This window comes from Narcine bancroftii, chromosome 4 (genome assembly GCF_036971445.1).
Source record: "Narcine bancroftii isolate sNarBan1 chromosome 4, sNarBan1.hap1, whole genome shotgun sequence".
In the NCBI taxonomy this organism is placed as follows: domain Eukaryota; kingdom Metazoa; phylum Chordata; class Chondrichthyes; order Torpediniformes; family Narcinidae; genus Narcine; species Narcine bancroftii.
In genome coordinates this window covers 300,225,082-300,238,747 of record NC_091472.1, presented here as the reverse complement: position 1 = coordinate 300,238,747, position 13,666 = coordinate 300,225,082, and the positions used below count along the sequence as shown (strand labels likewise).

The following is a 13,666-nucleotide window of genomic DNA, read 5'->3' as shown; positions in this document are numbered from 1 at the left end:
TGGTGTGCAAACTAATGGAGAGGATTGTTAAGAATAGGATCTATGAGGATTTTGAGAAGTACAGTCAAGTATAGTCAGCATGGCTTTGTGAAGGAAAAGTCATTCCTCATGAGTCTAACTGAGTTTTTTGAGGAGGTAATATGAGAACTTGATGAGGGTAGTGCAGTAGATGTGGACTACAAAGATTTTAGCAAGACATTTGATAGGGTCCCATGAGAGACTCATCCAGAAAGTCATGAGACCTTGGTTTGTAGGAAGAAAGCAGAGGGTAATAGTAGAAAGAAAGTAGTCTGTCTGGAGATCAGTGACTAGTGGACTGCTACAAGAATCTGTTCTGGGACCCATCCTCTTTGTGATTATTATAAATGACTTGAATGAAGAGTCGGAAGGATGGGTCAGTTAGTTTATGGATGAGTCAGTTAGTTTATGGATGACATGAAGGTTGGAGCTATGGATGGTGCTGAAAGTTGTTGAAGATTACAAGAGGATATAGATGGAATGCAGAGTTAGGCAGAAAAGTGGCAGATGGATTTCAATCCGGATAAGTCTGTGGTGATGCATTTTGGAAGGACAAACCAGAAAGCTGAGTACAGGGTCGGTTACTTAAGAGTATGGATGAACAGAGGGACCTTGGGGTCCCTCAAAGTCACCGCACAGGTTGATAGGATAGTTTAGAAGGCCTATGGGATGCTGGGATTTATTAAGAGGAGGATTGAATTGAGGAGTAGAAAGTAATGTTGCAACTCTGCAAATCTCTGGTAAGACTACACTTGAAGTATTGTGTTCAGTTCTAGTCACCTTATTACAGGAAGGATGTGGGAGCTATGGAGAGGGTGCATAGGAGATTTACTAGGATTTTTCCTGGATTGGGAAACAAATCTTATGAGGCAAGGTTAGCAAAGCTGGGACTTTTTACTTTGGAGTGTAGAAGGATGAGAGGAGACTTCATAGAAGTCTACAACACAATGAGAGGCATATGGAAAGCCAGCATCTGTTTCCCATGGTAGGATCAGCAAACGCCAGAGGACATATGTACAAAGTTAAGGGAGGGAAGTTTAGAGGAGACATCAGGGGTAATTTTTTTTAAAACTCAGAGTTGTGGGTGCCTGGGATGGTGGTGGAGGCTGAAAAATTGGGGGCATTTAAGCAGACTCAGACATATGGATGAAAGAAAAGTAGAGGGCTATGGGGTAGGGAGGGGTTTGTTCTGGTAATTTGAGAGCAAGGTTAAGGATGTATGTCCTTTTATTTCTTATGGTTTGAGAAGAAAGTTAGTGTATTTATTTCTAATTTTTAGGAATAATGGAAGACATCTGATATCTATTCAAAACACTTCACAACATTTAAAACTGCAATTGTATACATATCTCATCTTGTACATCAGTAATCTTTTGGATTTTTTTCAGGTTTTGCAAAAGGCATCGCTCCACATCAGGTTCCAGTATTCCATCTGTTCCTAGTGATCTGATGATGATGTCGGAACACATACTCCCTCGAGTTATTTTTCGTCTTGTTCAGCATTTACGGGATGGCTACAGCGAATCAGGTCGGGCTAATAATGTCATCTTGTACATGTGCTTCTGTTTTCTGCGTTATGATAAAAATAGAGCATATGTTGGCAATGCTCAAATTAGAGGTCACTTGATCTGAAGAGGATGGATCCAGTACTAATGACCTGGTATACAAGACATGACTGTGCAGATAATACCACCTTGAAATGTAGTAAACAATAAGGAGGATATTTCAAGACTTTGTCAGGAAATAAGGAAATAAGGTGCTGGATCAGAGACAAAATGAGACAAGAGTGGAGAAGAATTGTAAAAGATAAAAAGAGAAAAAAGAAAACTCCTCATTTAAAGTTCAGCCAGCTTGATAGTTATAAAATCATTTAGAAACAATAATTTAGGAATTAATTAATACACATTTGGAATACTGTACCAGTACAAATTTGATGACGACAAATTTTATTTGAGTAATCGGGTCAATCAATGTTGGAAAGTAGAGTAAAAAGAAATGAGAAGCTGGAGGAACTCAGTGGGGCAGGCAGCATCTGTGGATAGAAAGGGTCAGTCAATGTTTCAATTTGGTACCATTTATTGAGGCCAAGGTGTGATAGGGTATTGAGGCCAAGATGTGATAGGGAATAGGGTCAAGTCACCTTTATTTATTGTTCATACATAAATATTTTTATTGAGTTTAATATAAATTTGCATACATAATAGCATATAACAGGTTATATCACATATCATGACATTTAATTCTATTATATATTAGCAGTTAATCAATTTCTTATAATGTGTCCAATATAATTTTGAATGAAAATTAAATGGAACAAAATTGAAAACCCCTTTATATAGATAAAAATATAACTTCATTTTATTTGTTGATATGATCCATAATAACCACACATAAACCCATATTTATGTATTTATTCTTTAAATAAAACAAATTAATTAACTAATCCAACCCCTCCCTCTAACCAAGATTAGGTTGCAGGAAGTATAAAGATATGGATCAAATAGTGACCTCCAGACAACAGATCGAGAGCCCCAGGAACCTCCAAGCTTCTTAATTCTTTCAATTATGATAAAAGTCCATGAATGAGCCCCGTGTCTTGTCAAATTGAAACTTTCTATTAATGTTCCTTCTCAGTCAAATGAGTCCCTTGTAAAAACGTAATATCTACTTTCATTTTCTTTATACAAGTCAAAACCCTCTTTCTTTTAATTGGATTATTGAGCTCATTAACATTAAAATTCACAAAATTTAAATTAGCCATTAATATATTTAGTACTAATAACATCTAATTCCTGCCCGCAATGGTGGGACTTTTAAGAAAAATCCCCAAAGAAAAAAAAACATTGTTAAACAGTATTAAACAGTATTACTCCCCCTCTATTTTATGGGAAGCAACCAATGCCAACAAGTTGCCAATGACTACAGAAGGAGAAATAGACAAATTCACCTCCCCCGAACAGAACAATCAGATAAAAAAGAAAACAACAACAATCTTCAATATATCAAGTATGATAAGCACTGCCTCCAAGTCTCTATTAACTTGATCATCATCAATGCCAATTTCAGTCATTTTATGGCATTCCACCTTCTGTAAACCATTTTTACTTTTCTCTTGAGTCGACTTCATTTGTTGAGAGAATTGATCTTGACTCTCTTTTATATCTATTATCAGACAATGAATTAGCAAATAGTAGAGCATCATCTTCATCAGTAAAGAATTGCGATTGAAATTCTCCACAAGATATCTTAAGTGTAGCTGGGTATCTGAAAGCAAATTTGCATCCCTTTTTCCATAACACAGCTTTAGTAGATTAAACTCCTTACGACGTTTAATAATAGTTTGACTCAGATCAGCATAAAAGAATACTCTATTATTCCCAACCAACAAGGGGGTCTGATGTTTTCTTGCATTTTGCACTGCAACTCTCAAAATCATGTATCTTGATAATGCAAACACCTTATCAAAGTAGAACATGGCGGATGACTAGTAAAAGGTTTCTTCCTGATAGCTCTATGAGCTCTATCCAACTCCAAAACATTCGGAAAGTATTCCTTCCCCAAAACTTCAGGAATCAATTTCTGAAAAAATTGTACTGGATTTGAGCCTTTAAAATCTTCAGGCAAGCCTACAATCTTCACATTATTTCTATGGCTTTGATTTTCCAAAACATCAGTTTTTTTCAATAAATCTTTTCTTTGAACTTCCCAGGCAGTAAAAGAGTCTTCAACTGTACCAACCGTTTCTTTACGTTGCTCTACATCATTGTGACAATCTTTAAAATCTTGCTCAATTCTCTGAAATTTAATCTGCAATTTATCCAGTCTTCACACACTTTGAAAGATCAGTCTTAATAGTAAGCATTTTATAGTAGTAAATTTTGTTTCAAACTGATTCGTAATAGATGTAAAACCTTGACTCATTTGAGTTGACAAAGTTTGAATTTGTTTAGGTAAAGCATCAAATTGACTTGCTGGATTCACATAATGAGGAACTACAGAAGTCTCAACAGATGGTCCAGCTTTAACTTCAGTATAATAAGATGAGGGCCTACCCTGATACAATACTGTTTCCTCCTGTTACTGGTTGAATATCTTCCTTTTCGGTCCCAACTATTTCTTCTTCCTCCTCCTCTGTTGATGTGGGTGGCTATTCAACCTATCTGCGGGGTTTAGGCCCCCCCCCCCTCCTGACAGTCCAGCAGTACTGGACTGCGGAGGCTTGGCCCTTCCCACAGGTAGGATTGCAGCCTGTGTCCTGCTCATGTGCGGAGAACTGCGCACGTACAATTGATGCTGCTCGGGAGGCTGGAGCTGCTGTTTCCAAACTCCAGCACCATCTTCCTCAGTTCCCCGGGGAAGTGGCACTGGTGTTACCTAGATCTTAGCCAGGACGTCGTGATGATCTTGAAGCATGAGGAATCGACTTTCCAGGCTTCATTTCCAAGGTAGGCCCTAAATCCTCCATACTTGTTGCTTGTTTAGAAGTCATTTACTTCACAGTCTGAACTCTAGTGTTCCTCATAATTAGTATTGGCAGTAATTCAAAAAGATACTGATGTTGTTATTTTACAAAAATTTATTTTGGAAAAATTGGGTTTTAATTAGTTCTGCCAGAGAGGTGTCTTCCCATGTCTCCTATCTACACCATCACCCCATAATCTGTGGACTCTGCCAAAGAGAGGGAAGGAGGTGGTCAAGAGTGGGTGGGCTGAACTATGTTTCTTCTGTCATTTTTGTTGGTTTTAGCTTGCACTCTTCGAAGAGCCTTTGTCCTCAGTGCTTTCCTGGATGCTGCTCTTCATTTTGTATAATATTCCCATGTGATGTAATGTTTTTGTGTTTCAAGAACATTGTTTTCTTTTCCATGACTTAACTCAGAGTTTTGGGAATGTCCGTTGGTCTTGTCAGTAATGTGGCCTGCACATGTTAGTCACCCAAAAGTAGCTGGATCTAGATGCCAGAGATGTTTTTCTGGGAAATTACATTGACCTTGGTTTGCTCATCCTGCCTGAGGATTTTAGAGTCTTAGAATTGAAGAATTATGCAGCACAACTTGTTCATGGCAGCCAAAATGACTTCCTTAATGTGTCCTATTTGCCTACATTTGGTTTGAATCCCTCTAAACCTTTCTTGTTCATGTACCTATCCAAATGTCTTGGATTTTACTTGGAATTTCAGAAGGTCTTTGATAAAGTGCTACACAAGAGGATGTGAAATAAGAGTCCATTATGTTAAGGGAAAGACACGAGAGTGGAAAGAAGATTGGCTGACTGATAGAAGTCAAAGAGTGGGAATAAAGGGGGCCTTTTCTGGATGACTGCCATTGACAGGTGGTGTTCTGCAGGAGTCTGTGCTGGGTCTGCTGTTTTATACGTTGTATGTGGATGATTTAGATTATGGCTTTGTGGCCAAGTTTGTTAATGTGTCATGCAGAGGGTCATGTGATCTCTTCAGCGGGAATCTGGATGAAAGTCACCTCACCTGCCAATTATGGTCAAGTCCATCCACAGGTGAGGCCACTTTATGATTGGCTGTCTTGGACACATTACCTCATTTGGGCATACCTGAGCTGGACTTCCCCAGCCAGCTTCAGTATCAAGCCCTCCTCATGGAGAAGCTGTCTCTTTTCCCTTGGAAATGAACCCTAGCTCCACAACAGGTTGTGAACTGTGGAAGATGCTGGAAAGCCAATTGTAAGCAATCTGTTGAGAGTAGCAAGTATCAGTCATTTAGCTGCATCTGATGTGCATGAATTGTGTGTAGTATTTTTATGTGTATGAGTGTGATCCCCTTGCAACATCCCCCCCCTCAACCCCCATTGACATGTGAATAAAGATCCTTGTTTGTGATAAAACTGTTCTCAAACTCCTCACTTCTTGGACCCTCTGAACCAGTTCTCCACATCACAGGGTCTGAGAGGATTTAGCTAGACCCACATATGTGTGCGATGCTCCAGAACAGGGGTAGTAAGAAGGAATCCCAGGGTGGACAGATGATAGTGTGAGGTTCGATAATTTTGCTAGCCTACTGGCTGGGTTGTCCAGTTAGACTGGGAAATGTAGGTGGTAGAGCAACTTTGCGTCACTTTGTAAGAGGCATTCTGGGCTGTGCAAACCCAGACCACAGAATTTGAAGGTCCAAGAAGTGATGCGTCTGAAAACAGTTTTATCACAAACAAGGATCTTTATTCACATGCCTGATGGGACGGTTCCACCAGCGTTGTCTCTGCTCCATCCTCAACATTCATTGGAGCGACTTCATCACCAACATCGAAGTACTCGAGATGGCAGAGGCCGACAGCATTGAATCCACGCTGCTGAAGATCCAACTGGGCTGGGTAGATCACGTCTCCAGAATGGAGGACCATCGCCTTCCCAAGATCGTGTTATATGGCGAGCTCTCCACTGGCCACCGAGACAGAGGTGCACCAAAGAAGAGGTACAAGGACTGCCTAAAGAAATCTCTTGGTGCCTGCCACGTTGACCACCGCCAGTGGGCTGATATCGCCTCAAACCATGCATCTTGGCGCCTCACAGTTCGGCGGGCAGCAACCTCCTTTGAAGAAGACCGCAGAGCCCACCTCACTGACAAAAGACAAAGGAGGAAAAACCCAACCCCAACCAACCAATTTTCCCTTGCAACCACTGCAACCGTGTCTGCCTGTCCCGCATCGGACTTGTCAGCCACAAACGAGCCCGCAGCTGACGTGGACATTACCCCTCTATAAATCTTCGTCCGCGAAGCCAAGCCAAAGATGGGAGGGGGGGAGGAGAGTGGGAGTTGCAAGGAGATCAAACTCAAACATAAAAAAACTGCAGGAATTGAAACCAGCCAGCTGACAGCTAGACCCAGTCAAAGTCCAAGCAATGATTGGGGGGGATGGGGATGTGGATGTGTGAATGGTCAGAGATGACAGTGAGGATTCAAAGAGTACTGCACACATAGTCTGCCTCTCCCCACGGTACCCCATGCATCCAATCCCTACAGGCTAGACTGGTAGAACGTGATTCCAGACCTAACATAGAGGCTCTTAATTGGTGAGGGATCCACTTGCAGTTGAACTTAGTCTGTGTGGATGCAGAAGCTGCAGGGGCACTGGAGGCCAATCTATGGTCACTCATTGACGGGACTGTCTTTTGCTGTAAGAGGCACGGGCAACACTAATGGCAACATTGCTTTACGATAGGCAGAAGGCAATTTTGTGTAATGTTACACGCTCTGTACTATTACATGAAAATAAAGGAATTTTGAACCTTGACCTCAGTACAATGTTCATTGAAGGCTGGTGTGTGACTTTCAGAGAACTATATAAGCTCTGTTGTGTTTAGAATAGGTTGGATGGGTTTAAAGGGAAACAAAGCTGGACATTTGTTATGAACCAACACTGGTCTTTATTTAAACACAGGAGAACTCAAAAAAAGGGCACTACATACACAGATGAATCACTGCTAAACATTCTCAACTCCCAATTGGGAATGCAAGGGTAAAATACACAACATCCATCCATCCATCCATCCACAGGCACAGCAAACTAATGAAAAGATATTTAATTACAACTAGCAAGTATATCAAATGAACCTGGTTTCTAACATCAACCATGGCTCGGGATCCAGGACAGTCCCATTGCAGTCAGCCCTCCAGTGAAGCCCATGGCCTGTAGTCTAGACTTCCACGATAGTCTCAAAGCAGCAGCAAAAAGAGCACAAGCAGGCTCCACATGTGACTTTTAAATGCAAGGCTCTTGCACTGATCTGATCTGCTCAGACCAATTGTGCGTCATCCTCCCCTGTGGGCATAATCTAACAATTGATTGACACCCAGAGGACCAATTACACATCAGCCTCACAAGTGGGCAGATCTAACCCTTGATTGGCAGGTGTGGTCACTTCTGGGGAGGTCACATGACCCTCCAAAATCCACATTCGAACCAGGTTCCAGCCGAAGATGTTACATGACCCTCCTTGATCCACACTACAACTCCTAGGTTTCTTTTGCATCTCTAGGCTCTGGCAATCATTGTGTAATTCTGTGTGAGTTAGTTTCATTTGTTATTCATTGGCCCAGTTTCCCCAGACAATTTGGATCCTGTTGTAGCCTTAGACCAAATAATGCTATCCAATGCACCACCAATTTTGGTGTCAGTTTCAAACTTGTTCATTAGATAAATATGTGCTCTCCTGCATTTAGAGAGCAGGAGTATTTATCCTGGGATACAAGATAATGGTAGGGGAGCTAAACAATTATTTTATGTCAGCCTTCACAGATATACATAGATCTCAGCACTCATGAATTTTGTAATTCTGGTTTGTTGTTTAACAATTGTAACCTTTCAAAAAAGTTTTTTTAAAATGAAATATTGCAAAATAATAATGTCTGAAAGAAAGTGAATTTGTGCTCATATAGTAAATATTTTTTTCTTATTATTGCTTGATATCACTTCCATATTTCTGAACCAACCATTCTTAACTTTTTTTGGCTATGACCCCCTCAAAGTTTATGGGCCCCTTTTTCTTGCAAAGCAGTCAAGTTTTGGTTTCTTATCTATTTCTCTCCTGCAGACTTCATAACAATCAAAAACATTTATGTTATACAAGCTCAGAGGAAACAAGCCTTTTACTTAAATGTGTTATGGCTCTTGGGGGGGGGGGTGCATAGGGCCCCCTTTGAGAATGGCTGGATTCTAAATTAAATTCAGATGTGGGTCAGTGTACTGCACTGTGATCATAATAAACTTTGTAGTCAGTTTTAAATTTGCTTTATGTGAATTATTAACTGTGGAGTAGAAAAATAAATCAGCAGGGCTTCTTAATTTCAAAATATATTTGTGGAAGTAGTCAAGTATTAAAAAAAAATTGGTCTACCAGTAGAGAACAACCTATTGAAAAGACCACTGTTACAAGCCGAGAGGACCCCAAAACAATAGATATTCATCAAGACAAATAGTTATTTAAACCAAAGTTGCTTTTAATTATCTTTAAACATGAAAACAGGATCATACTTTAACTCATCACTATTAACTTAACTAACCTAACTTAACCCCCTTCTAATTTTAAGCACACATATATGTAAGTTTAGAAAAGTTCTTTGATTCACAGTAGAATCTCACTTCTCACTCCTTCAAGTTTACTCGTGGCAGGTAATTCTTATATTGTGCATAGAACTTAACATTTAAAAAGTTCACCAGGCTTTGGTGCTTTGAAAAGTAAATGGTTATCGTTCAGGAAGGTTCTTATCGGTTTTCAGAGAGAGATTTGTTGTTCACTGAACACCCACAACTGATTCCTTTTATAATCAGCCACTTCACTGACTTGCCGAAGAAACTTGCCCCATCAAGATTTTCCAAATGATAACCTCTTTCTTTCAGGTCACCCAAGAGTCCCTTTTTGTTTCTCTTATTTCAAGTGATACATGAGGCAGCCAGTCCTCCTCTTGCATGAACCACAAGGGCTTTGAACAGGCTGAACTAAGAATTCGCAACCTGTCTTCAAAATGGAGTTTTTCCACAAGCTTGCCAGCTTGTCCTGTTCCAGTCCCAGCTGCTGCTGCTGACTATAAGACTGCTGAACTGATCTCTCTCTCTCTCTCTCTCTCTCTCTCTCTCCCTCTCACAGAGAAAAGCCTGTTTGATATCCTCTCTGCTTGCAAAAGCCACATGATCCTCTCAGAACAGCAAGCAGCACTCCCAGACAGCCTGTGGCTCCGAACCTACTCCTCCAAGTTCTTTCATCTTTTCAAAACAACAATCCATTAGTGAAGTCTCTTGGGCACTCTCCAAAGCTTTTGCAAAGGCTCTTGGAATCGGCCTGTCTAGCTTGAGCAGATCTCCAGTATTTTAAATGAGATCTGTTTTGAAGTGTTTGTATGTGACCTACACTAAAAAATCTGCCCCAATTTATCTCCTAAAAACATATCTATATCTGTCACACCACAAAATACAATAGTATATCCAATGGAATAGCCCAGCTATTGCCTCTCCTTTGGAGAAAGAAAAACATTCAAAAAACAGGTTGCTGAAATTTGCTGACTGGGCGTTAACTGGGAATTTTATGAAAACTGCTTCCTTTTCACGTGGTAGTTATGCTTTCATGAAAGTCAATTGCAAATATTGATTTCTGTAAAACTCTGATAATCTGGCATTCAGTTGTTTGGAACTCCTAATGGTCCAGCATCTGGCTCACTCATTTCTTCAGAATCCAAGCAGGGTGATCATAGTGCAGGTGGTACGTATGGCTAGAGCTGGGTGGTGTCTAAAGAGTGCCATTGTTTGGATCTTGGGCAATATGTATTGGTGTGATCAAGAAAACCAAAAGTCTGCAACATGGATAGGTTTGCAGTCAGAATTGGGATCTGTATTATTTTGCACACCCTTTAAACTTACTTGATTGATGAGAAAATTTATTATATTGATGTACAACATTTAAATTCGCCATCAGTGAAGTTCCTAGGTTGACGGGTTATTGGAGCTTTATTGTATTATCTTTGTATTATCCTCTTGGCATTGACTTATTGGTCATGTTGCTTCCATTTTATGTTATATCATCACATTTGTTTTAATTTGTTCTCAAAAAGTCTCCTTTATTTCTATTTCTACAGTTTCTGATCCAGCAACTGAGAGAGACATCCAGAGAACACTGCAGCAGATGGAACCTCTTGTTTCTCTTTTGGAAGATCTGACCAAAATGGGAGGGGCAATGCGATCTATCCTGACAAGAGTTCTGGGTAATCACCAGATATACAAAGATCTCAGCTCTGGTGATTTCTGTAAGTCTGGTTTGTAAAGAAATTTAACAACTATAACCTTTTAAATTGAAATTTACTAAAAGATTTTAATAACTATTTGCATTATAATTAGCAAACCTCAAAAGTCTATTGAAATAGATTGTTGCAATACTGTTATGTCACACATGTGTAAGAATGGAGTAAAGTATTTAGTTTGGGTTAGCATAGCTTTCTTTTTCAATATTTTTATTGGTTTTATCAAATAAATGTTCCATAGGTACCTAACAATAGAATAAAGAATTAACAAATCTCGTATAGAAATACAAATAGTATTGAAACCTGTGTTACATTAAAAAGAGAGATAAAAGTAAAAGCACCATACTAAATATCTAATTCAATCCCATCCCTTCAAAGGCTACTGACCCGCACAAACAGCCCACTACTAATAGTTTAAACAAAAAAGGTAAACATTGAGTTCATAAACCAAAAACTAGTTAATCGTAAAAATTTTGAAAGTAATTAATAAAAGGACCCCATAAAGAAACAAAGTTAAGATTCATTTAAGTAGTGGAACATCTAATTCCGGAAAAATGTAGTATTTTTGTGGAAAATTCTGAAATGAATGACAATTGCCGTTGTTGTCGCACCCTTGGAAAACACAAATGTTAAGTGCTTGAGATCGGTGTACATAGTAAAATCTCTGCCCACCAAAAAAAAACAGTGTTGAATAGACAAGTAAGTGGCCAAAAGCTCCTTATCAAAAGCACTGTATTTCTTCTCTGCTTCACAAAGATGGTGGCTGAAGAATGCTAACTGTTTCCATTGCCCGTTAACATATTGATGAAGTGCACCTCCTACAGCCATAATGGAAACGGCAGTAGAAAGGGCGGTGGTTTCATTTAAAACTGAGTGGCTGAGCACAGTGACATGAGTCAGCAAATCGTTTGTCTTCAAGAAGGCATCGTTTCCCTCTTCAGGCCAATGGATGGTTCTGGTGTTTCTGGACAGTAAATTGAAAAGATACTTCATGATATGAGCTGCTCCTGGAAGAACCAATGGTTAAAATTTACCATTCCTGAGAATTTCTGCAGACTTTTAACCGAAGTAGGTATTGAGTATTTGGTAATGGCCTCAGTTTTGGATGGCAGAGGGATCATGCCTTCCTGAGTAATCCTATGCCTCAAGAAAATAATCGTTTCTTGTCCAAAAACTAATTTATTTGGATTGATGATCAGTCCAAATTCTTGAAGATAAATAAAAAAATGTACGAAGATGTTCCAAATACTCTTCCTTAGTCACACTGGCCACTAAAATGTCGTCGAGGTAAATGAGAACATTGGTCATACCAGGTCCTAAAGCATCCATCACCCATTGAAATGATTGAGCAGCATTCTTTAATCCGAATGGCATTCATAAAAATTTGAATAATCCAAACAAGGTAATTATTGATGATTTTGGAATGTCTTCTGGCTCTACTGATACTTGGTGATAGACACGGATCAAGTCAGTTTTGGAGAAGATCTTCACTCCATGCAAATTAGCCGAGAAATTGCGAATATGAGATATCAGATAATGATCCTGAATGGTGGCGCCGTTAAGCAGACTTTAATCTCCACATGGTCGGTAACCTCTTTTGTGTTTTGGGACCATATGCAATGGAGATACCAAGGGACTGTAGAATCTACAAATTATGACTAGTTCCTCCATCTTGGCAAATTCTTTCTTAACTAAATGCAGCTTCTCTGGAGGCAAACGACGTGCTTTAGCATGGATAGGTGGGCCCTTAGTACAAATGTGGTGAGTAACACTGTGCTTTGCAATGGAGCCAGAAAATTGTATAATAGTAATCTCAGGGAAATCTTCCAACAGCTTGGAGAATTCATCTACTAGTTTACTTAATTTTTGGAGGTGCAGAGCAGGGGTATAGGTGTCTGCCAGAGAAATGGTCTGAAAAGTAATTCCATCTATTAGCTGACGGCCTTTTAAGTCGACAAGGAATGAATGAGCCCGAAGAAAATCTGCACCAAGCAAAGTTCAGGATACTGTTGCTATAATAAATGGCTAAGTGCAAAGATGATTCTTGAACTTGACATTCATCTTCCTGGTGCCAAAGGTTGGAAGGTTGGAACTGTTAACTGCTCATAGTTGCAGGTCTGGGGTAGGATGGTGTGTGTCAAAACACTGGTGGAAATATACTAACTTCTGAACTTGTGTCTACCAGAAATTTTCGCTGGGACAACTGGTCCCATACATATAGTAGGCTTGCGGGTTTCTCGCCAACCGCCGCCATCCTTACTGGTGGTTGGCCTGGGTGTTTCCCGTAAACAAGCAGGGTGGAAGGGACTTATGGACATTTACTCCCCAACGCCTGTGGTAATAACACTAAGATGAAGTGTCCACAGGCTGCTTGCTTGCGTTGCCTGCTTGTAGGGAGTGATGTGCTAAGAGCACTAGAGTGGGATATGGGGTTAGTATTGGAGGGGTTGGTTGTGCAAACTTGTCTTTCCTTGCTATGCTTTTTAGTCAGCCATAGAATGTCTGCCTCTGCCGCTACAGCCCTGGGATCTTCAAACGAACACTTGGATAACAAGAGCCTAATATCATCTGGCATTTGCTCTAAAAAGAACTGCTCGAATAACATATTGGGACTTGCGCCAGATGGCAGGTATAGCATTTCATCCATTAGTTCTAAAGGGGTGCCGTCTTCCAACCCATCTAAATGTTGTAGTTTGGCTGCCCTTTCTCTATGGGATATGCAATATACCTGTTTAAAAAAAAAAAGTGCTTTTAGCATCATACCTTCTGGTACGTGGTGGATCCCCTTAGTGACGGCCTGGTCCATGGCACTGATTAGATGGTAATAACGAGTGGTGTCCAACTCGATTTTGTGAAGGTGAAATTGTGCTTCAGCCTGTTGGAACCAGTTCAG

General features: G+C 40.0%; 1 protein-coding gene across 4 annotated transcripts in view; it reads left to right on the top strand.

The window, feature by feature from the left end:
• Positions 1-13,666, top strand: part of ubr3 (ubiquitin protein ligase E3 component n-recognin 3) — a 293,785-nt gene that overhangs the window by 13,763 nt on the left and 266,356 nt on the right. For all 4 annotated transcript variants that reach the window (XM_069935677.1, XM_069935678.1, XM_069935680.1 and 1 more), the window contains exons 2-3: positions 1,407-1,546; positions 10,612-10,779. In XM_069935677.1, coding sequence (XP_069791778.1) covers positions 1,407-1,546; positions 10,612-10,779 — 308 coding nt within the window. The remainder of the gene's footprint in view (positions 1-1,406; positions 1,547-10,611; positions 10,780-13,666) is intronic.